We start from the raw sequence: 24,485 nt of genomic DNA on the forward strand, positions 1-24,485 counted from the left end.
AACAATAATTATTAAACGAGTGCTCTTTAGCGCCAGCAAAGGCTGAGGTAGGACAGATGGCGATGGTGTGCAAAATTAGACACAGGTTATGGGAGGCAACGGATTAGGGCACATCCTTTAACAGTTGACAGATGATTATGTAATGTCATGATTTTATTCGGAGGCATAACAATTGATTGCTTTGCTAAAGCCGATTTTACAAGTCCGGTTTTCAGAATAATCTCTTCCATGTAACAAATGGGCAAGGGAAGGGAGTGACAAATGGAGCCTGTTTATTGTGTTTAACCATGTCTCTCATCATGTTTTCTCTAGATTCATAAATAAACATTGTCCTATGACAATATCACAATCATTCTCTCAGTATCACTGTGAATGCATGATTGTTTTAGAGAGAGACCATATTTTTCATCATCCCTCTCATGGTATTAAGCCGATACACTGTAACTCTTTGAATGACCCTGTTGGGCAAAATCAGAATAGGACATCAGATGTGCATATTGTTTCCCATGGCATTGGCCACAGAGGACAAAGAAGAAACCCATTATTTGCACAAGGAAAGTGTTATTATCAATACATTGTTTGGCCAATATAGGCCTGTGCAAATATTTTCTGCTGTCCCATGATCTGCAGAAGGTTTTAGATCTATGTAGAATAGAATACATCTATGTAAAACATGTGTTGCAAATATTTGGATCTTGTTTTGCAATGCTATTAAAATGTTTATTGTATTTAGCAAAAACAACAACGATACACTTCAATCAATACAGTGTCACAGAACAATGAGACAGACGTTTCACCGGATATATCAATCTGAAGCATCCGGTTAGGATTTCCACTCACCACCAAATATGGTTATTAGAGGAAGCCCAGTGGCTAACAGTGGGAGAAGATGGAAGTGAGATGGATTTTGGCCAATGTTCTGCAAATTTTCTCATCGATTAAACATTTAATCTTAACACGGTTTTCTGTTCCCCAAACTAGAATCTGTTACGAACAGAGAGGATCAAGTTTTGTAGACTTCACCCTATGCCAAAGTTTAAAAAATAAATGTATAAAAATGCGCTGTTTAGTAGAGTAATGGCGAATTGAGTTATTGAGCACGCGCACTTCACAGAGTAGGCGTTCCCTAACGGTAATATGCAAATAATGCTAGAACGCACCAATAGGATCTCGCTAGGTCGTGCTTAGCTCTGCCCACCATGATTACTTTTCTTTATTTGGAAACGACAAGGTGTGGTCTATCTAGCGAGATAGTTCAAAAAAAAGAAGAAAATTGACAGCGTACGTACAGGGGCGTCTTTAATGACGTGATCGCTCAGGTTGCACGCTGCTGACGTGTTTGTAGGGAAGTAGCAAGCTGGCTACCTAGCTAGCAACTTGAGCGTTATTTTCATTAGACGTGTGCAGCCAGTGACAGCTCATCATGGGAATAATAGCCAACGAATTGAAATAATTGGCGTCAGGAGAGTAATCGGAGTAGAGTACACAGGTGGAGTTTGCAAGACCTCAAATATATTGGCATCCACTACACCATTCATGCTCGAGTAGCTAATGGTTGGAGGGCATGCTAAAAGCTTAGATGGCGAGTTAGCTAGCTAGATAAACGGTATTGTACAGATGTATTGTGCAGTGACTATTGCTGAGATTTCAAGATTATGTAGCTAGCTAACAAGACTTTCGCGATGGGATGTTTAGCGAACTAACATTAAAAGAACAAAACCTGTTCCAGTTAGTTAGTAAACGATGTAGCAAGCGCGTTAGGCTTGCCAGGCAGAAGATACCATCCCTACCGTTACTCTTGTTTACACCTGAGATCATATGTCATGATATTATTCTTATTATTTTATTACCTCATTGCAGGAATGGGATATGCCACTGTACTCCAAATGTTACCTTTATCCACACTGCTCCACCGAGAAGAATGAAATACTGCCAGTTTCCAGAAAACGTCACTTCTCATCTTCAGCTAGCCGAAAAGAGCAGTTTCCCAGGAAAACTAGCAGTATTTCAATCTTCTCAATGGTGCAGTATGGATAAAGGTACAATCTGGAGTACAGTGGCGTATCCCATCCCTGCATTGAGGTATGTTTTCCGACCCATATCTCCGCCCCGGCTCCATAGTGTCTTAATGTAACCGTTATTGTGTTCCGCCCTCAGTGTAAACACGTGTAATGGTAGGGTCAGTATCTTCTAAAACAGGGAAAATATGTGTACTGTCATAATACACAATTGTCCACCACCATTTTCGGACAATTTAGGATGTTGCAAACCGCGTTCAGCCAAGGGTGTGCAACATCCTAAGTTGTCTGAAATTTGTATTTAACTTCTGGCTTCCCATGGACTGTTTTGTGCAACCAAATACAATTGAAAGCAACGCTAGTGTATGTAAGTACGCCAGCATTGCTAAAAGCAAGGATCTAGCTACTATTGTGTAATTATGTGTTTTTGATTTGTATTTTGAGTTCTCATGCATCTGTTTCTACAGACAAGGAATTTGCCGTGAAGTGGATTGATTCCTTCAAGGGCCATGGGCAAATGGAGGATGCCAGACCTGTATAGGGCCCCCTTCCCCCTCTACACAATCAAAGTCGACCCCAAAACAGGATGGGTGATCACTGCAGGAGGGGGAGGTGCTTCCAAAACGGGCATAAAGAATGCAGTGGTAAGCTACTGAATGTTTAGGTGATCATGTAATGGTTCTGCTCTATGGGCACAATCTCTCAATTTCTAGTCTTTTCACACCTTTTTACATTGCATGTATTCTGTAAGTGTGAAAATGCAGAAACATTGTAGATGTGTGATTCAGCATTTATTTTGATCTAATTAAATCTGAGGAATGTTGGACCGTATTTGTTAAGTTGGGACTGTCTTTTTCAGCACTTCCTGGGTTTGGAGTTGGTAGGAGACCAGCACTGTGCCACCCTGGTGCACTCTCATGACACAGACACGCGTGCCACCATGAACCTGGCAATAGGCGGGGATGTGATCGCCGCAGGGCAGGACGGCAGATGCAGCCTCATGCGCTTCAGACAACGCCAGACCAGGGGCAAGGCCGCAGCCAAGGACGGTAAGGAAGGAACACCCCCAAAAACCTGCCATTCACTTTTATAAACCTCTTTATATACAAAGTTCAAATTATCTTTGCAGATACATTTACTGTAACGTCATTCCAATCTTACATTTCGTCTATTACATCTGTGTTTCTCAATCCTTGTCCCAAAGGTCTGCACATTATTATTTTTGCCCTATCCCTAACACACTTAATTAATCTATTCAACTCATCATGAAGCCTTTGATTATTTAAATCACGTCTGTTTGTGGTAGGGGGGGGGTAATTCAAATGTGCACCCCTTTGGGTCCCAAAGAGAATGATTGGGCAACACTGCCTAACATGAACACATCACTACGCCCCTTATTTTCCAGCAGGGGGTGGCAGTGAGCAGGGCGCAGCAAGGAGACGAGCTGGGAAAGGGGGTAAGGGTAGTGAGGGAGCTGCTGCTGCTAGGGGCAATGTGTCCGAGATGAAGGATAACACCACCCAGATCTCTGTTGACACGTTTGGGGAGGTGCAGTCGGACCTCAACCCCCAGGACCCCCTCCAGAAGTGTGTGAGGTTCAGTCCCGATCTCAGCCTCCTACTGACTGGCGGAACAGACGGACACATCAGAGTGTGGGAAGTGAGTTTAAGTTATGCCAAAATGGCTGCCATGTTGAGACTTCTCCCCAATTGTTACTGTGCAGGTTTTGAGCTTGACTGTAATGCCTAAGCTCTTTCACCAGTACCCCTCCTTAAAAGAGAAGTTGGACTTCAAAGCCCATGAGGGGGAAATTGAAGACTTGGACATCAGTCCGAATAACAAGGTACTAACCAGCTAATAAGTATATGATCTCGATGTCTGTCTGTGGAATCACAGTAATAAAGAGGTTATAAACATCATGTGCAAGCGTAACTGGTAAGGGTTTTCTGACCTGTGTGTTATTTTGTGTTTCCGTATAGCACCTTGTGACGGTGGGCCGGGACTTTGCCTGCAGTATATGGAGTGGCAACCAGCTGGCCATGAGCCTCTGTTGGCATGAGAAGATGCCTCAGATAGCAGCAAAGTCATACCGTTATATGGCTTGCAGGCAAGCACAATACCCCATTCTCCTACGAATATTCACATACCCTGTAACATCACTGACATATGGCTCTGGTCCCACTAGCATACCACATAAACTCAGCAAAAAAAGAAACGTCCTCTCACTGTCAACTGCATTTATTTTCAGCAAACATAACAAGGTGTAAATATTTGTATGACCATAACAACATTGAACAACTGAGACATAAACTGAACAAGTTCCACAGACATGTGACTAACAGAAATTGAATAATGTGTCCCTGAACAAAGGGGGGTCAAAATCAAAAGTAACAGTCAATATCTGGTGTGGCCACCAGCTGCATTAAGTACTGCAGTGCATCTCCTCATGGACTGCACCATGGCAGAACACTGACATTCCTGTCTTGCAGGAAATCACACACAGAACGTTCAGTATGGCTGGTGGCTTTGTCATGCATCCTTTCTAATCGACCTGGCCGGGGTATCCTGGAAGGATATTGATCTCATCCCGTCAGTAGAGGATGCCTGGATATGTTTTAAAAATGCCTTCCTAACCATCTTAAATAAACATGCCCCATTCAGGAAATTTAGAACCAGGAACAGATATAGCCCTTGGTTCTCCCCAGACCTGACTGCCCTTAACCAACACAAAAACATCCTATGGCGTTCTGCATTAGCATCGAACAGCCCCTGTGATATGCAGCTGTTCAGGGAAGCTAGAAACCATTATACACAGGCAGTTAGAAAAGCCAAGGCTAGCTTTTTCAAGCAGAAATTTGCTTCCTGCAACACTAACTCAAAAAAGTTCTGGGACACTGTAAAGTCCATGGGGAATAAGAACACCTCCTCCCAGCTGCCCACTGCACTGAAGATAGGAAACACTGTCACCACTGATAAATCCACCATAATTGAGAATTTCAATAAGCATTTTTCTACAGCTGGCCATGCTTTCCACCTGGCTACTCCTACCCCGGTCAACAGCACTGCACCCCCCACAGCAACTTTACCCAAGCCTTCCCCATTTCTCCTTCTCGCAAAATCCGTTCAGCTGATGTTCTGAAAGAGCTGCAAAATCTGGACCCCTACAATTCAGCCGGGCTAGACAATCTGGACCCTTTCTTTCTAAAATTATCTGCCGAAATTGTTGCCACCCCCATTACTAGCCTGTTCAACCTCTCTTTCGTGTCGTCTGAGATTCCCAAAGATTGGAAAGCAGCTGCGGTCATCCCCCTCTTCAAAGGGAGGGACACTCTTGACCCAAACTGCTACAGACCTATATCTATCCTACCATGCCTTTCTAAGGTCTTCGAAAGCCAAGTCAACAAACAGATTACCGACCATTTCGAATCTCACCATAACTTCTCTGCTATGCAATCTGGTTTCAGAGCTGGTCATGGGTGCACCTCAGCCACGCTCAAGGTCCTAAACGATATCTTAACGGCCATCGATAAGAAACATTACTGTGCAGCCGTATTCATTGATCTGGCCAAGGCTTTCGACTCTGTCAATCACCACATCCTCATCGGCAGACTCGACAGTCTATCACAGTGCAATCCGTTTTGTCACCAAAGCCCCATATACTACCCACCATTGCGACCTGTATGCTCTCGTTGGCTGGCCCTCGCTTCATACTCGTCGCCAAACCCACTGGCTCCATGTCATCTACAAGACCCTGCTAGGTAAAGTCCCCCCTTATCTCAGCTCGCTGGTCACCATAGCATCTCCCACCTGTAGCACACGCTCCAGCAGGTATATCTCTCTAGTCACCCCCAAAACCAATTCTTTCTTTGGCCGCCTCTCCTTCCAGTTCTCTGCTGCCAATGACTGGAACGAACTACAAAAGTCTCTGAAACTGGAAACACTTATCTCCCTCACTAGCTTTAAGCACCAACTGTCAGAGCAGCTCACAGATTACTGCACCTGTACATAGCCCACCAATAATTTAGCCCAAACAACTACCTCTTTCCCTACTGTATTTAATTAATTAATTTATTTTGCTCCTTTGCACCCCATTATTTTTATTTCTACTTTGCACATTCTTCCATTGCAAATCTACCATTCCAGTGTTTTACTTGCTATATTGAATTTACTTTGCCACCATGGCCTTTTTGCCTTTACCTCCCTTATCTCACCTCATTTGCTCACATCGTATATAGACTTGTTTATACTGTATTATTGACTGTATGTTTGTTTTACTCCATGTGTGTCGTTGTATGTGTCGAACTGCTTTGCTTTATCTTGGCCAGGTCGCAATTGTAAATGAGAACTTGTTCTCAACTTGCCTACCTGGTTAAATAAAGGTGAAATAAAATAAATAAAAAAATGCTGGAGGGTCATGCCAGGATGAGCCTGCAGGAAGTGTACCACATGAGGGAGGAGGATGTCTTCCCCTGTGCGCTGCGGTTGCCTGCAATGACAACAAGCTCAGTCTGATGATGCTGTGACACACCGCCCCACACCATGACGGACCCTCCACCTCCAAATCGATCCCACTCCAGAGTACAGGCCTCGGTGTGCCGCTAATTGCTTCGACGATAAATGCGAATCCGACCATCACCCCTGGTGAGACAAACTGTGACTCGTCAGTGAAGAGCACTTTTTGCCAGTCCTGTCTGGTCCAGCGACGTTGTTGCTGGTGATGTCTGGTGAGGACCTGCCTTACAACAGGCCTACAAGCCCTCAGTCCAGCCCCTCCCAGCCTATTGCGGACAGTTTGAGCACTGATGGAGGGATTGTGCGTTCCTGGTGTAACTCGTGCAGTTGTTGTTGCCATCCTGCATCTGTCCCGCAGGTGTGATGTTTGGATATTCCGATCCTGTGCAGGTGTTGTTACATGTGGTCTGCCACTGCGAGGATGATCAGCTGTCCGTTCTGTTTCCCTGTAGCGCTGTCTTAGGCGTCTCACATTAGGGATATTGCAATTTATTGCCCTGGCCACATCTGCAGTCCTCATGCCTCCTTGCTGCATGCCTAAGGCACGTTCATGCAGATGAGCAGGGACCCTGGACATCTTTCTTTTGGTGTTTTTCAGAGTCAGTAGAAAGGCCTCTCTAGTGTCCTAAGTTTTCATAACTGTGACCTTAATTACCTACCATCTGTAAGCTGTTAGTTTCTTAACGACCGTTCCACAGGTGCATGTTCATTAATTGTTTATGGTTCATTGAACAAGCATGGGAAACGGTGTTTAAACCCTCTACAATGAAGATCTGTGAAGTTATTTGGATTTTTACTAATTATTTTTGAAAGACAGAGGTCCTGAAAACGGGACGTTTCTTTTTTTGTTGAGTTTGTTTTTTTGCTCTCCCGTGTAGGTTTGGAAAAGTCGAGGACCAGAAAGACACCCTGAGGCTCTACACCGTCCAGATCCCCCACAAACGAGACAGAAAACCTCCACAATGCTACCTCTCTAAATGGGACGGCCAGAACTTCCTACCCATGCTGACGAACCCCTGCGGCACTGAGGTCATCTCCACCCTGGCTGTCAGGTGAGGAAGGATGGAGAGGATACCTAGGATTCAATTAATCTTTCCTTGATTATCTGCATCCTATTTTCTTGCCCCCTTCTGAACCGTCTTCGAGAATGTCCCTCCCCTCAGACCTTCTTTTCCAATGCATTTTGAGAAGGCAAGGAGGAAAATAATAAAGGATGCGAAGAATTGAGCAAAGATGAATTGAGAAAGAGCCTTATTTGTTAATCTCTGATAAGGTCGCTTAACTGCTCATTGCAGGTATTTCTCTGACGTTACTGTATTATAAATGTAGGGCTGGGCGATATGGCCAAAATATAATTTCACAATATTTTTCACATTTATGTTATTTTATGTTTTTGAATGTTAACATTTCTAAATTTGCACATACACATAAAGTTATTTTCAAAGGGGCTTTCTCTAGTCTGTGCAATCAAACAAACCAAAAGTTGATCTATTTTTACATAATTTCCACAATGCCATGCGCACAATATGTGCAAAAAAAACCAAGGCCTTGTGTATATATATCTAAATATCTAAATATTGCAATTGTGATTTGACGTTTGAAGTTTACGTACACTTAGGTTGGAGTCATTAAAAAAAAAAAATTCTACCACTCCACACATTTCTTGTTAACAAACTATAGTTTTGGCAAGTCGGTTAGGACATATACTTTAATGACACAAGTCATTTTTCCAACAATTGTTTACAGACAGATTAATTCACTTATAATTCACTGTATCACAATTCCTGTCAGACGTTTACATACACTAAGTTGACTGTGCTTTTAATAAAAAAATGTAAGACCTCCACAAGTCTGGTTCATCCTTTGGAGCAATTTCCAAATGCCTGAAGGTACCACGTGTACAATTTTTTTGTACAGATGAACAAGTATAAACACCATGGGACCACGCAGCTGTCATACTGCTCAGGAAAGAGACGTGTTCTGTCTCCTAGAGATTAACGTACTTTTGTGCGAAAAGTGCAACTCAATCTCAGAACAACAGCAAAGGACCTTGTGAAGATGCTGGAGGAAACAGGTACAAAAGGATCTACAGTGCCTTGCGAAAGTATTCGGCCCCCTTGAACTTTGCGACCTTTTGCCACATTTCAGGCTTCAAACATAAAGATATAAAACTGTATTTTTTTTGTGAAGAATCAACAACAAGTGGGACACAATCATGAAGTAGAACGAAATTTATTGGATATTTCAAACTTTTTTAACAAATCAAAAACTGAAAAATTGGGCGTGCAAAATTATTCAGCCTCTTTACTTTCAGTGCAGCAAACTCTCTCCAGAAGTTCAGTGAGGATCTCTGAATTATCCAATGTTGACCTAAATGACTAATGATGATAAATACAATCCACCTGTGTGTAATCAAGTCTCCGTATAAATGCACCTGCACTGTGATAGTCTCAGAGGTCCGTTAAAAGCGCAGAGAGCATCATGAAGAACAAGGAACACACCAGGCAGGTCCGAGATACTGTTGTGAAGAAGTTTAAAGCCGGATTTGGATACAATAATATTTCCCAAGCTTTAAACATCCCAAGGAGCACTGTGCAAGCGATAATATTGAAATGGAAGGAGTATCAGACCACTGCAAATCTACCAAGACCTGGCCGTCCCTCTAAACTTTCAGCTCATACAAGGAGAAGACTGATCAGAGATGCAGCCAAGAGGCCCATGATCACTCTGGATGAACTGCAGAGATCTACAGCTGAGGTAGGAGACTCTGTCCATAGGACAACAATCAGTCGTATATTGCACAAATCTGGCCTTTATGGAAGAGTGGCAAGAAGAAAGCCATTTCTTAAAGATATCCATAAAAAGTGTTGTTTACAGTTTGCCACAAGCCACCTGGGAGACACACCAAACATGTGGAAGAAGGTGCTCTGGTCAGATGGCAACAATGCAAAATGTTATGTTTGGCGTAAAAGCAACACAGCTGAACACACCATCCCCACTGTCAAACATGGTGGTGGCAGCATCATGGTTTGGGCCTGCTTTTCTTCAGCAGGGACAGGGAAGATGGTTAAAATTGATGGGAAGATGGATGGAGCCAAATACAGGACCATTCTGGAAGAAAACCTGATGGAGTCTGCAAAAGACCTGAGACTGGGACGGAGATTTGTCTTCCGACAATGATTCAAAACAAAGCAAAATCTACAATGGAATGGTTCGAAAATAAACATATCCAGGTGTTAGAATGACCAAGTCAAAGTCCAGACCTGAATCCAATCGAGAATCTGTGGAAAGAACTGAAAACTGCTGTTCACAAATGCTCTCCATCCAACCTCACTGAGCTCGAGCTGTTTTGCAAGGACGAATGGGAAAAAATGTCAGTCTCTCGATGTGCAAAACTGATAGAGACATACCCCAAGCGACTTACAGCTGTAATCGCAGCAAAAGGTGGCGCTACAAAGTATTAACTTAAGGGGGCTGAATAATTTTGCACACCCAATTTTTCAGTTTTTGATTTGTTAAAAAAGTTTGAAATATCCAATAAATGTCGTTCCACTTCATGATTGTGTCCCACTTGTTGATTCTTCACAAAAAAATACAGTTTTATATCTTTATGTTTGAAGCCTGAAATGTGGCAAAAGGTCGCAAAGTTCAAGGGGGCCGAATACTTTCGCAAGGCACTGTATATCCACAGTAAAATGAGTCCTATATCGACATAACCTGAAAGGCCGCTCAGCAAGGAAGCCACTGCTCCAAAACCGCCATAAAAAAGCCAGACTACGGTTTGCAACTGCACATGGGGACAAAAATCGTACTTTTTGGAGAAATGTCCTCTGGTCTGATGAAACAAAAATAGAACTGTTTGGCCAGAAGGACCATCATAATGTTTGGAGGAACAAGGGGGAGGCTTGCAATCCAAAGAACACCATCCCAACCATGAAGCACGGGGGTGGCAGCATCATGTTGTGGGGGTGCTTTGCTGCAGGAGTGGCTGGTGCACTTCACAAAATAGATGGTTTCATGAGGAATGAAAATTATGTGGATATGTTGAAGCAACATTTCAAGACATAAGTCAGGAAGTTGAGGCTTGGTAGCAAATGGGTTTTCCAAATGGACAATGACCCAAAGCATACTTCCAAAGTTGTGGCAAAATGGCTTAAGGACAACAAAGTCAAGGTATTGGAGTGGCTATCACAAAGCCTTGACCTCAAACCTATAGAAAATATGTGGGCAGAACTGAAAAGGCGTGTGCGAGCAAGGAGGCCTACAAACCTGACTTCAGTTACACCAGCTCTGTCAGGAGGAATGGGCCAAAATTCACCCAACTTATTGTGAGAAGCTTGTGGAAGGCTACCTGAAACGTTTGACCCAAGTTAATCAGTTTAAAGGCAATGATACATTCAATTAGTATTTGGTATGTAAACTTCTGGCCCACTGGGAATGTGATGAAATAAATAAAAGCTGAAATAAACAATTCTCTGTACTATTATTCTGACTTTTCACATTCTTAAAATAAAGTGGTGATCCTAACTGACCTAAAACTGGGAACTTTTACTAGGATTAAATGTCAGGAATTGTGAAAAACTGTGTTTAAATGTATTTGGCTAAAGTTTATGTAAACTTCCGACTTCAACTGTAAGTTACTTTTGTAGCTTGGTTTATCGTCGGTGCCAGGTACGCCGGATCCAGTGTCTCAAACGTCCGCCCTCCTGGGCTTTTCACGCACGATATTGTCTAGGGTTTACCGAGAATGGATGTTGGTTGCACCAGTCAGCAACAGTCCTGTGAAACGGCTCGTTGATGATAAAGGTCGAAGGAAAATGGCAAGAATCTCGCACTCTTAACAAATAACGGTGCAGTACAACAGTGGTGTGCAATGGCAACTGAACGCACAACTCGTCAAGCCTTCTCATGGATGGGCTATTGCACCAGACGACCACACCGGGTTCCACTCCTATCAGCTAAAAACAAGAAGAAGCGGCCACGCAATCGCCAACATGGGACAATTGAGGAGTGGAAAAACATTGCCTGGTCTAACGAATGTTGTTGCGTCATGCTGATGGCAGAGTCCGGATTTGATGTATGGACTCGTCCTGCCTGGTGTCAACGGTACAGGCGTTGGTGGTGGTGTACTGGTGTGGGGATTTTTTGTTGTTATCAAACATTAGGTCCCTTGATAACAACATGCTGATTTAGGCCTACACCATCACTGGTGTCAGGCTATATTTGCTTTAACTCAGTACATTTATTAGCTATCCAGCTAATTAGTGATTACCATTAGCGGCGAACACAATTTCCCCCCCCCACATCTTTCTAAGAAAATAAACTGGCTGTTTGCAGACATTAAGATGCACAAACGAATAGTGTATTTCTAGAATGCTTATATTAACAGGCAATGTGGAAAGCAGTGTCACTGTCATCAACAATATGTTGCATCTGCTGCATTGACCATGCAGACCGAAGAGAGAATCGGGGCGGCAGGTAGCCTAGTGGTTAGAGCGTTGGACTAGTAACCAAAAGGTTGCAAGATCGAATCCCCGAGTTGACAGGGTAAACATATGTTGTTCTTCCCCTGAAGGCAGTGTTCCTAGGCCATCATTGAAAATAAGAATTTATTTTTAACTGACTTGCCTAGTTAAATAAAGGTTAAAAAAAATAAACAAAATAAACGGTCGGCAAATGATCTCGTGGTCTAACATCAACTGAGCTCCTTCAGTGACGGGGCAGAGCTTGGGGAGAGAGACGACTCAAGTAGCGGAGTAAACTATAAAAACGAGGTGGTGTATCACATTTAATGAACCAAACATTGAAATACCGTTACAGAAGGATAAGTAAAAACTCAAACTGGTCTGTGCATCAATACTGATATATATTAAAATAGGGTATACCACCTAGCCCTGAATAAATGTGTTTGTATTAGATATTTGTTCTTCCCTGTTAACCGGAGTCAGTGGCTCCTTTTTGTTCTCGCTGTGTTCCACAGTGACTCTGGAACCTTTCTTGGCCTTGGGACAGTGACGGGATCAGTAGCAATCTATATCGCCTTTTCACTACAGGTAGACACACACACACACACACACACACACACAATTAGCTGCCTTAGCATATCCCTGTGTAACTCCCTATTTATCTTGTCTCTGTAGAAGTTGTACTATGTGCAGGAGTCCCACGGCATTGTGGTGACGGATCTGGCCTTCCTGCCCGACACTCCCAAAGGCCAGAGCCTCAAAGGGAACAACGAGGCAGCCATGTTGAGTGTGGCTGTGGACTGCCGCTGTCAGATGCACACTGTGCGCAACCGAAGTAAGTGGTTTGAATTGGTAGCATTGATTTTAGCATTGTGAGTAGTATTGTCTTTTCCCTCACCCTCCTTCGTTCTCCCTCTCTGCATCTCCACCATCCCAGGATCCTTCCCTATCTGGCTGGTGCTGTTCTTCTGTGGCCTCATGGTGGTGGGAGCTGTCCTGCTCCTGCAGCACCTCTTCCCAGGATTCATTTAGACATTGACAGGGAGTTAAGGAGAAGGAAAGAATCAGACTGCCCTACAACCACTACTAGCCCTACAATCTTCAACAACAACCTCAGAGGAACCCACCCTGACACCACTCAATCCTGGAACACGCATCAATCTCCTACCTATAGCCATCGTACCACACTTAACCAAACCGTGGAACATTTTAACCACACTTGCCCAACCCTGGACTACATTTACTATAGCCATTTACTCCCTCTTAACCCAGCAAGATTCCCTGCATCAATTACTATACCCGTAACCAATATTTGTATCCCCCATCCTTCCCTGTCACCCCTTGTCCTGATTCAGGACTACCCCCCAGTGAACCATCTGTGCTCCTTCCACCCCCAATTCTTTGAGACACAAGATTTCTTTTTTTCTTGATCTGTATCAATCTTCTTTTTGCTTTTATACCATGGTGGGGAGTTAAGGGCTCAACTTCAGATCTATATCATCAAATCAAATCAAATTTTATTTATCATCATGAATGTGCAAGGGGTTGGGCCTTTGTTATCGTAGCTATTTAAGAAATAATTTAAAATTATAAATATACTTAAATCATTGCTCTTCTGTCAGTTTCCATCTGTCCTGTGCATACATAAACACACATACCAGTTTCCAGTGAGGCCTGTGTTTCCTGCTTTGTCCACTAGTTGGCATCATTGACCAAATGTCTATCTAATGTTGTTCATCCCAGACTGGGAAGCAGGCCAGGCAACAGGGCATCATGACCTTCAGGAAAAACTAAATCAATTAGGTTGGTGGACTCCCCTTTAGCTCCATTTCCAATGTTGAAAGACCTGCCGTTTTTGAGTTCTGCTCTGAAGGCACCTGTATAGGATCTCTAATCGTCTCCTTTCAGGCCTATTTCGACATTAAACCAGATTGACAGATGGAAGGGTGGTCTTTTTTTCTGCTCCACACAGCTCCGTAGATGTGTTTGTGTACAACCATTCAGTCTGGGCCCAGGGCTTGCTCTGATTCGTCAGAGCTGGACCGACTGATTCATGTTAATGGTCTAGTCACTCACGTGACATTTTAACACAAGTTAGCTAAGATAGAAGAACGAGATAATGATCCTAAATAAAATATGAGGCAGGCTATGATCCAGTGTATGTGATGGTTTTCTGTGTCTTGCAGAGTATACATACTGTATATCAGCATTGTATGGTCTTTTGTAGCATGGAATTCAAGATTCTTGCACGTTCTCGACCAAAGCACCATGGAGAGTGCTTGGTTTGTTTCAAATGGCCGACTAACACTATCATCAAGCTGTATAGTTCATCTGTGTTTGTTTCAACCAATTAAACACTTTATTGGAATCTCTTTTGTCGAGGCTTAATGGCCTTCAACTAAAGAGCTTTAATGACTTTCTCTTCCGCTTTCTTCACACTCTTTAAAATAATGCCACCAGCCCGTTTGGGTACCTGACTATGTAACAGCTTGGTTCTGGCCCCTAGTCTCACCACCATTCCTCTACATGCTTGGCCTAAGCACTTGCGTTGTTGCAGAGATGGAAAGGTTGCTGTGATACACTGGGACGTGCTCATTAAGCACCGACTGGAACACAACGGACTAAAACAGGGAGGGTCTACATGGACTTATCCAATAAGAAAGTTGAATTTTAGTTTCCCATTGCAATACCTTTTTTTTTTTTAAATGATTACCCTTCTTGAACACGAGCCCCGGGGCATAATAGTAGGGTACAAGGTTGAAAACATTGGATATACAAATTAGAGGTATAGAATGGACATTATCTTCCGTGAACTTTGCAATCTGGGACATTTTAAATGTTTGGTCCCACCAGTTCACATCATAACCTTTATAGGTGCTTTGCCAGTGACAACAAAGACTTCTTGAGGGAACAAGAAACCTTGAGAGGCATGCATTGCTGGCATGTTGGCTGCAATATTGTTTGGCTTTGGCATACACGGAACACTGGATGGGGTTTTAGCCTTAAACCAGCCAGCAGTTGGACTACAATTTGTTTGATCAGAATTGACTTGCCAATTTTCCTCCCTCAACATCAAGGCCTCTGATGGGTAGAATGTCAAGGAGTGTGGGCTCTCTACCTCTTCAATTTCTGTTGCAGCAGTGTGTCATTTGTACACTCTCTCTTATTAAAAACAAACAGGCAGAATATACCCTTTATTAAAGGTCAAATGCAGCCGGTTTTATTTCAATATCAAATCATTTCTGGGTAACAATTAAGTACCTTACAGGGATTGTTTTCAATTAAAATGATCAAAAATAAACAAAAATGGCTTTAAGCAAAGAGAAATTTCTCAAGCAAGAATTTTGTTAGAACTGTCTGGGAGTGGTCTGATTGGGGAAGGGAAAACTGAAAACGAGCTGTTCTTGGCAGAAAGGTTTGGAACTCTTTCTTATTGTTCTATTAACCAGGCAGGCCAAAACTCCATCCCACCAAAACAGTCAGAAATTCTAGGCAATCTTTTCAAACAGCTCTTACAGGTAGCCTAGTGGTTAGAGCATTGGGCCAGTATCAAAAGGTTGCTAGATCAAATCCCTGAGCTGTCAAGGTAAAAATCTGTCGTTCTGCCACTGAACAAGGCAGTTGACCCACTGTTCCTAGGCTGCCATTCTAAATAAGCATTTGTTCATAACTGACTTGTCTAGTTAAATAAAGGTTAAATAAAAAGGGTATTATCATAATTTTCACAATATTATAGTATATACAGTATAAAACACAGGAATATCACATTTTTGATTGCACTGGGCATTTAAAGACATTCTCTGGTACTTTTGTATACTTTTTAGCCAGTAGTTCTGAAAGTAGTCCCCGAAAAATGTGTACTATGTTGCCTATGTGCAGATACAGTGCCTTGCGAAAGTATTCGGCCCCCTTGAACTTTGCGACCTTTTGCCACATTTCAGGCTTCAAACATAAAGATATAAAACTGTATTTTTTTGTGAAGAATCAACAACAAGTGGGACACAAAAATTATTCAGCCCCCTTAAGTTAATACTTTGTAGCGCCACCTTTTGCTGCGATTACAGCTGTAAGTCGCTTGGGGTATGTCTCTATCAGTTTTGCACATTGAGAGACTGAAATGTTTTCCCATTCCTCCTTGCAAAACAGCTCGAGCTCAGTGAGGTTGGATGGAGAGCATTTGTGAACAGCAGTTTTCAGTTCTTTCCACAGATTCTCGATTGGATTCAGGTCTGGAATTTGACTTGGCCATTCTAACACCTGGATATGTTTATTTTCGAACCATTCCATTGTAGATTTTGCTTTATGTTTTGGATCATTGTCTTGTTGGGAGACAAATCTCCGTCCCAGTCTCAGGTCTTTTGCAAACTCCATCAGGTTTTCTTCCAGAATGGTCCTGTATTTGGCTCCATCCATCTTCCCATCAATTTTAACCATCTTCCCTGTCCCTGCTGAAGAAAAGCAGGCCCAAACCATGATGCTGCCACCACCATGTTTGACAGTGGGATGGTGTGTTCAGCTGTGTTGCTTTTACGCCAAACATAACGTTTTGCATTGTTGCCAAAAAGTTCAATTTTGGATTCATCTGACCAGAGCACCTTCTTCCACATGTTTGGTGTGTCTCCCAGGTGGCTTGTGGCAAACTGTAAACAACACTTTTTATGGATATCTTTAAGAAATGGCTTTCTTCTTGCCACTCTTCCATAAAGGCCAGATTTGTGCAATATACGACTGATTGTTGTCCTATGGACAGAGTCTCCTACCTCAGCTGTAGATCTCTGCAGTTCATCCAGAGTGATCATGGGCCTCTTGGCTGCATCTCTGATCAGTCTTCTCCTTGTATGAGCTGAAAGTTTAGAGGGACGGCCAGGTCTTGGTAGATTTGCAGTGGTCTGATACTCCTTCCATTTCAATATTATCGCTTGCACAGTGCTCCTTGGGATGTTTAAAGCTTGGGAAATATTTTTGTATCCAAATCCGGCTTTAAACTTCTTCACAACAGTATCTCGGACCTGCCTGGTGTGTTCCTTGTTCTTCATGATGCTCTCTGCGCTTTTAACGGACCTCTGAGACTATCACAGGGCAGGTGCATTTATACGGAGACTTGATTACACACAGGTGGATTGTATTTATCATCATTAGTCATTTAGGTCAACATTGGATCATTCAGAGATCCTCACTGAACTTCTGGAAAGAGTTTGCTGCACTGAAAGTAAAGGGGCTGAATAATTTTGCACGCCCAATTTTTCAGTTTTTGATTTGTTAAAAAAGTTTGAAATATCCAATAAATGTCGTTCCACTTCATGATTGTGTCCCACTTGTTGTTGATTCTTCACAAAAAAAATACAGTTTTATATCTTTATGTTTGAAGCCTGAAATGTGGCAAAAGGTCGCAAAGTTCAAGGGGGCCGAATACTTTCGCAAGGCACTGTATGTGCACCACCTCATTGCTCTCTCTCTAATGTACACTGAGTCGTTGGGCCCTTCCTGCAACCTCATTTGATAATGCTGGGCAGGCCTCCTGCTAGCTGTCACTCAAATGCAAGGGGCTGAAGCTCATTGGCTAGAACACAAATTGCTAGGGGGCTGTCCCATATGGGGGAAATGTAGGGAAAATGACACGGGACAACTTCAAGAAAACAGTTTTGTGGCTAATTGAGGTAAGACAGTCATTCTGCAAGTTGATTATGAATGTGTAACAAGGTTGGTTACGTTTCCACTTGACACTGCATAAATATGTATTGGATGTTTATTTATTTTATTTTTTATTTCACCTTTATTTAACCAGGTAAGCTAGTTGAGAACAAGTTCTCATTCACAACTGCGACCTGGCCAAGATAAAGCAAAGCCGTGCGACTCAAACAACAACAAAGAGTTACACATGGAATAAACAAGCGTACAGTCAATTACACAATAGAAAAAAATCTGTCTATATACAGTATTCATTTTGGTTGGTTGATGAGGTGTTATGCCATTGGTCATGCTTGCAGATAGGGGGAGATCGCAAATTTAAATTCTTCCCACTCTGATATTGACATTCAAGTGGTAGGTCACGTTCTGAAATACTGTATTCTATTTTCATATTTATATGTGTACGAGTTCACTATGCACATGTCCTGATGTGTATATACAGTATATATGTGTATGGTACCTGTTAGATATTGGGGGCACATCTAATGTGCTTCCTTGTGTCTATTGTCAGATACTTACATTTATTGTATTTTGTACTATTTTTGTCATTGTTATGTTTGATTTCAATATACCCAGACTAATATTGACATGCAAGTGACAAATCAAGAAATCTACTTCCATAAACATATTGTTGTCCTGCACTTCTAATGCGCTTCCTTGTGTCTATTGTCAGAATAAACACAAATCAAATGGCATCGCAGGCTGGACAGTCACAAAGTATGATCTCATCTGTTACACTACTGGTGCCGAGACCAGTCATCTTGTCTTCGCTGGACAGCTGCTACAAATGTATGAACTACACCCAATCAAATCAAATTTGATTTGTTGCATACATATATTCAGCAGATATTATTGCGTGTGTAGCGAAATGCTTGTGTTCCTACCTCCTGCAGCTTCAGCAGTATGAACTAGACATTGACACATCCAGCCCAAAGAGAGAGGTTTAAAGATTACTTCCTTAGTCGCTAAAGTACCGGAACATGTCTTTAAGGCTTTCACTGAAAACAAATGTGTGCATGTGTGCACTCACTCACAGTGTGTTTGGCCAACAGGTGGCACTGTGTGTCTGGCAAATTCTTGCTGTATAGTGGTGGAAGTCCCCATGTTGTTGATCTAACCTACATTCTGATTCAGTTGAAGCAGCACAACCTTCCCACACATCCGAGCCAGTTATCACAGATAGGGGGGAAAGTCTCAGACCTCTCAGACTCAGAGGTCTATGGTTTCTCCAGTAAAGTCCAAGGCCACTTCACAATGGCAGTATGTGTTTCATTGTGAAGCTCTCTAAATGCTGTCTGTCCAGCCAGCCATCCCTGGTTTATTTGTCTATATGAGAGAGCGAAGGGGCAAGTATCAGTCATCATTGTGCTGAAAATGCTGAGCTCCATCAGTGAGACAAAATGACGCCCTAAAAGGTCAGCAGCCATGTTTGCGCAACCCATTCGCCCCTCCGAAACGTCATTCTTCTCACCAAATTGTGAAGCCGATTCAGACATTTCCCCAAATACACCCCCGCCCTCCAGCCAGCCTCCTCCACCCCACGGCCCACCCCTACATCAGCACAAGGCAGGAAACCCAACTCCCACCTCTCACCTACATCGCAGCCCAGCCCAGCAGGAAATGAATTCCCCAGACAGGCCCGTGTCTCAAACTCCATGAAGAGGAACAAACACCATCTCTTTCTCTTTTTTTCACCTCCTGTCCTCCCGACAACGCACATACCCTGTGGGTATGCCCCTTGCCAGACCAGTAAAATGGTTTCAATTTGTCTGAGGAGTTGACTGGTGGCATGGGGCAAAATGGCTAGACAGTGAGGGGGAAGTTTGTCTTTCTCCATAGTGGTGACTAAGCCAGTGACCATGATTATCTGTCCCATCGTGGTGATTGTTTTGGCGTACCTTGATAATACAGTAATAATGCAGACCAGGGTCATGTGTCTCAGCGGGTGGGTTTTGTTGGCTGGCCAGTCAGCCTGGTCTGCACAGAGCATTGGGGACTCCTGTTCAAATGAGACTACTAAAACAATATGAATGGATATGTGAGTTCATGGATCAAACCTTGTGGGACAACAGGGACTAAGGGGTAGGACGTAGCATAGTAAATGCGGAACACTCCAATTAGTGTGATATGTTATGATTCGTATGGTATGTATTAATTTGTGGATGTCCATTATCCATTTCATATGATGTTACGAATTACAATTCGTATGAAATGTTACAAATTACAATTTGTTAAATATATTACAAATTGCAATTCATACAATATTTTATAAATTTGCAAAATATATGATATGTTACAAATTCCAATGTGATGTGGCTAATGCTAACATTAGCTAGGTGGCTAACATTAGCTAGGCTAGGGGGTAGGGTTTAAGGTTAGGAGTTAGGTAAAAGGGTTAGGGGAAGGATTAGCTAACATGCTAAGTAGTTGCAAAGTAGCTAAAAAGTAGAAAGTAGTTGCAAAGTTGCTAACTAACTAAAATACTAAAGTGGTACGTGATGAGATTTGAACGTTTGCCTACACATCCACCCTGACCAACCATCCTACTTTTGTTTTTGCCTTATGTAACCTTCTGTCTTATGTAACCATACCAAATGTAACATATCATACTAATTACTACTAATTTGAGTGTCCCGCATTTACATTTACTATGTTACGTCTAGTCTATGAGACCAGGCTGTGTGGGACCACTGGTTCAGATACTGTCATGTCGAATTACAGGGAAACATTGATCTTCTTTGCATTTCTCTTCGTTTCTCGTGTAAAAAACACTTCAAACTCACCCAGTTGGATACAGTTATGGTATCAGAGAGCGGCGGCTTTAAATGGATTTCAAAGGTGTGAGATAGAAATCATAAAACATGCATGTTTCCACTATAAAGGCAGGCCTCTCCCGTTGCTGCTTCAGGTGTGTTGAAGATCAAGCATTTCAAATTAGGGAGGGGGAAAAAAAAACATTCTCCCAGATGAAAAGGTTTCCCGGGGTCTAAAGCACATAAAATACAGTCTTAAATGTAGTACAGTTAAGCAATAATGTGAAACAGACAAGCAGGGCAAACATTATACCTGCCTTTGCCTCTATCAGCATGGCAAACAACTGAGATATAAAAGAGACCCCCCCGCCCACACACACACACACACACACTAAACCCCATACAGTGCCTTCAGAAAGTATTCCTTCCCCATTGACTTATTTCTCATTTTGTTGTGTTACAGCCTGAATTCAAAATTTATGAAAAACATTTTTTGGTGGCTTACGTTAGCCACTTAGGTTATGTTAGCCACAACAAATTGGAATTCGTAACAATAATGTTTTGTAAATTAGTAAATTATTGTACAAATTGATGAAAACCCAACGTATAATGTCGGCGCCCGTCGGGCTCGGGTCAGGTAGCAGAGCTCTAGTTTGAACCCAGAAGTCGCCCCCTCCTGGTAGCCTCTGCAGCCCAGAAGCCTCACCTTTCATAGCCACATCACAGCAACATACCGCACAGCAGTGGAGAGGCCAGGCCAGCTGCCTTTGACTTAAACCTCCTGTCTACTCATCTCCATCTCTCAGCCCTATCTTGGATGGGAGAGGAGGAATTCCTCATTATCGTATGGTCCTCTCTATAGATATAAAACGTTTTATATGAATGATATACGACCACTCAAGGTCTTTTCATCCATTATTGGGAACCGACAAAGAGCAAGGAACCACTTTGAACAAAATGTGTAACATACCTTTTGTACAGCACCATACATGGTACAAGAAATAGGCTGTGTCTGCATGCATGTGTGTGTAGGCTATTTCATGTTTGACTTTGATTCTGCGTGTTTGTAAGAGTGAGTGTAATTGTGTGGCATAGAACTGGAACAGTGTAGTGTGCTTATGTCTCTTCCTGTGTGTCTTTGCAGTGTGGTGAGTGAATATGTCTTTGAGTGTACTGTATGTGTGGCTGTGTATTTGAGGTGAGTACAGCATATGGGTGATGGAGTGACTATGTGCTTTGGGATTGAGTGACTGTGTGTGTATGGGAGAGTGCTGTCGTCTAGCAGTGTGATTGTATGAGGTGGAGTGGTAGCCAGAGCGGCACCAGGTACAGTGCTTTATCAGAGATGGAACACATTAGAGAGTATTATTGCTTCAGCATGTTTCGGTCCACACATTACTTCACTCCCACTCACTCCTATCACAACCAGTTTGAATTGGAAGGGTTAGGGGTTAGCTTTAAATTCCACACATAAAATGTACATTCATTTTGATTTGCGCTCAACCCTGTCTCTTTGTGAGTGTGTGTGTGTGTGTGTGTGTGTGTGTGTGTGTGTGTGTGTGTGTGTGTGTGTGTGTGTGTGTGTGTGTGTGTGTGTGTGTGTGTGTGTGTGAGTGAGTGTGTGTGTGTTCATGTGGCTACAACCCCATGACATGGCAACATAAGACGAAACAGAAGAATACTGCTTGAAATTGTTGGTGGTCGAATGTATAGTAAAACATGATCCGCCCTGAGTTAAATGTTGTGGTGGGCAGACCCCAAGGAGTCTAGAGAAGAAAGAAAAAGAGTGTTTGTTTTTGATGAGAAGCTGTTGGGATGGGCTTGAGAGAAAACAGCAAAAATGTGTGTCAGGGACTTTAATTGTAGGGCCCCTTATTCTGGAATGATTCACCCCCATGTCTGGGAGGCAGAAAGTGAGTCAGTTTTTAAAATGTGGACTAGAACCTCATCTCTACCTCCCTCCCATACCGTCCCGTGGCCATGCTCTGTTTATTCTCATCTGGCCATTGTTTAAACACTGCTGACCCGTCTCACCAACTTAGGGTGGTATGCTTGCCAGGCAGTCTTGCTGGCACAGATTAAACAAACACACACACACACATATATACATATAGCCACATACGCACAGACAGACATAGGCTGTGGACTTGATAGCGGGGTGTGCCTCTGTAGACGCCAAGTCCTACCCAAAAAACCTGTCTTTCTAAACATTGGTGTTCTAATGGTATCTGCCAATGCCATTTCAAAACGTCATAACTCTCCTCGCAGGAGAGGTCAAATATAATCAGATTACATGGGATGGAATGACACCCGATGAGACTAAAGCCCATGTGTCTTAGTCTAGTCTAGCGTCTAAGCTCTTACCCTAGCAGCAAACCCAGGCCAGTGGTGACCTAGCCACAATGAGCCAGGCAGTGAGTAAGCCGGGATTTCCAGCGAGAAAACCCTGTATCCCATCCCACACACTCACACCACAAGTGTCTGCGCCGGGGCCCCTCTGCACTGACGTCAGCCATGGAGTCAGTCGGCCCACGGCTGGAGTGGAAATCTGTCGCACACAGCTAAAAGTGGCCCTGTCTGTGGATGTGTGTGTAAATAAGCCAGAGCCCAAATAGAAGGCCACATAAACAAGAGGGGAAAAACAACAACAGACAAGATATGAAGGATGTAAAAGTATATGTTTTTCCTTTTCATGAGCAAAATCTCCCAGGGTAAACAAAACAAATCTCTTTAACTCTTTAAAAAAAAGCATAACCCTGCACTGCCTCACACAAGCATGTCCTATACATATAAAATAGTAGGCTAAATATTTAAATGTTAATTGGCACACCACCACACACACACACACACACACACACACACACACACACACACACACTAGATACAGTATGCTGAATTTTCTGGCAGAACACAGTTGAAGTTCTGACTCTCCTGGCTCGTGCCCACCGGACAGTAGACAGTAGACACAGAGCAGAACTGGACCCTGGCAGCCAAGATGTACGGAAAGCCACAGACATGTTATTGAGGCTGTGACGCAAAAGCCCTACATGTCAACCAAACTATATATAACCAGCAGTAGGATGCTTGTTTGTGTGTCACACATCATTGTTTTTAATCATACTGTGCTTTGTGCCATGTGCGTAGAGTCTGGCCTACAAGAAAGCCTTGGTGGCGAACCTTAACTACAGTTCTGCCCACCCATTTAGCCACAGTCTGTCTGGGCCATAGATGGGTTAGCTGACAATGTCACGAAAACAATGCACACGCTTCAATGGGGCAGAAATATGTGTGTTTATTTACGTTTTCAATTAACATTGGAGACTAAATATTGTTTACATGTTGTGAACAATGTAAGCCAACTCCATCTGTTTTGCCCCATAGTTGCGCACGTGTCGGTTTAGTTGCTAAACAACCAACCCATCTATTGGTATGGGCACTTTGTCCCAACCTGCTATATACCATTCTGGTGAGAACAGGGTGCCACGGGAGAGTGGGGGCGTTTTCAGGGCGTAATTTCCCTTCGAATTCTATTTTGGTAAACCAGACGGAATAATTTTGACTCTTTTTCTTTTTGTCACCGTGGTGGCTATGGTGCCCGAGTGAAGGACGGGGCATTAAATAACACAGATGATGGGAATCTGGGTGCACACGCCCTGGCCCTGCTGCTGCTGACATTTTGGGTCTAATATAAGGAGTTCTGAACTCAAACATGGAAAAGACAACATGGTCGCATTAAGAGACGGGCTTTGGTTTCTGACAAAAGGGCAATGAAACAAAGAAAATGACAGGGTGAGTGGAACAACTATGTCCCTCTGTCTGACTCCCTCCTTCCCTTTCCCCCTGTCTGGCTGTGGGTGACTTGAACAGTCTTGGCCCGTTAGAGCAGCATGGGGCTTGCCTGCTGAGGCGAGAGTGGGAAAACCGATGCTGCGGCAGGACAGGGGTAACACGATCATTATGTTCCATAGACAAGTCTGAAGTCGTCTAAAACGACTCACATCTTCACTTGTCAACATTTAGAAATGATATATTACTGCATCATGGGTTAT

The 24,485-nt window shown here is 43.0% G+C and overlaps 1 protein-coding gene across 2 annotated transcripts; it reads left to right on the forward strand.

Moving 5' to 3' along the window:
- Nucleotides 1-1,270: 1,270 nt before the first annotated feature.
- Nucleotides 1,271-14,363, forward strand: LOC110519336 (prolactin regulatory element-binding protein). 2 transcript variants are annotated; one of them, XM_021596477.2, is made up of 10 exons: nt 1,271-1,489; nt 2,486-2,662; nt 2,878-3,067; nt 3,424-3,677; nt 3,781-3,861; nt 3,998-4,125; nt 7,409-7,582; nt 12,511-12,583; nt 12,671-12,830; nt 12,933-14,363. In XM_021596477.2, the coding sequence occupies exons 2-10, from the start codon at nt 2,528-2,530 to the stop codon at nt 13,025-13,027; spliced, it is 1,290 nt and encodes a 429-aa protein (XP_021452152.1). In that variant the 5' UTR covers nt 1,271-1,489; nt 2,486-2,527; the 3' UTR covers nt 13,028-14,363. The 2 variants fall into 2 exon arrangements, with proteins under 2 accessions (XP_021452152.1, XP_021452159.1); XM_021596484.2 differs by having other exon boundaries at nt 3,427-3,677.
- Nucleotides 14,364-24,485: the final 10,122 nt, after the last annotated feature.

Source organism: Oncorhynchus mykiss, chromosome 3 (genome assembly GCF_013265735.2).
Source record: "Oncorhynchus mykiss isolate Arlee chromosome 3, USDA_OmykA_1.1, whole genome shotgun sequence".
NCBI lineage: Eukaryota > Metazoa > Chordata > Actinopteri > Salmoniformes > Salmonidae > Oncorhynchus > Oncorhynchus mykiss.

Bases quoted from the DNA above. Each gene is read 5' to 3' on its own strand.
- LOC110519336 (XM_021596477.2), top strand. From the start codon at position 2,528: ATGGGCAAATGGAGGATGCCAGACCTGTATAGGGCCCCCTTCCCCCTC. The intron at 4,126-7,408 runs GCAAGCACAATA...TCTCCCGTGTAG, and splicing joins TACCGTTATATGGCTTGCAG to GTTTGGAAAAGTCGAGGACC. The intron at 12,584-12,670 runs GTAGACACACAC...TTGTCTCTGTAG, and splicing joins ATATCGCCTTTTCACTACAG to AAGTTGTACTATGTGCAGGA.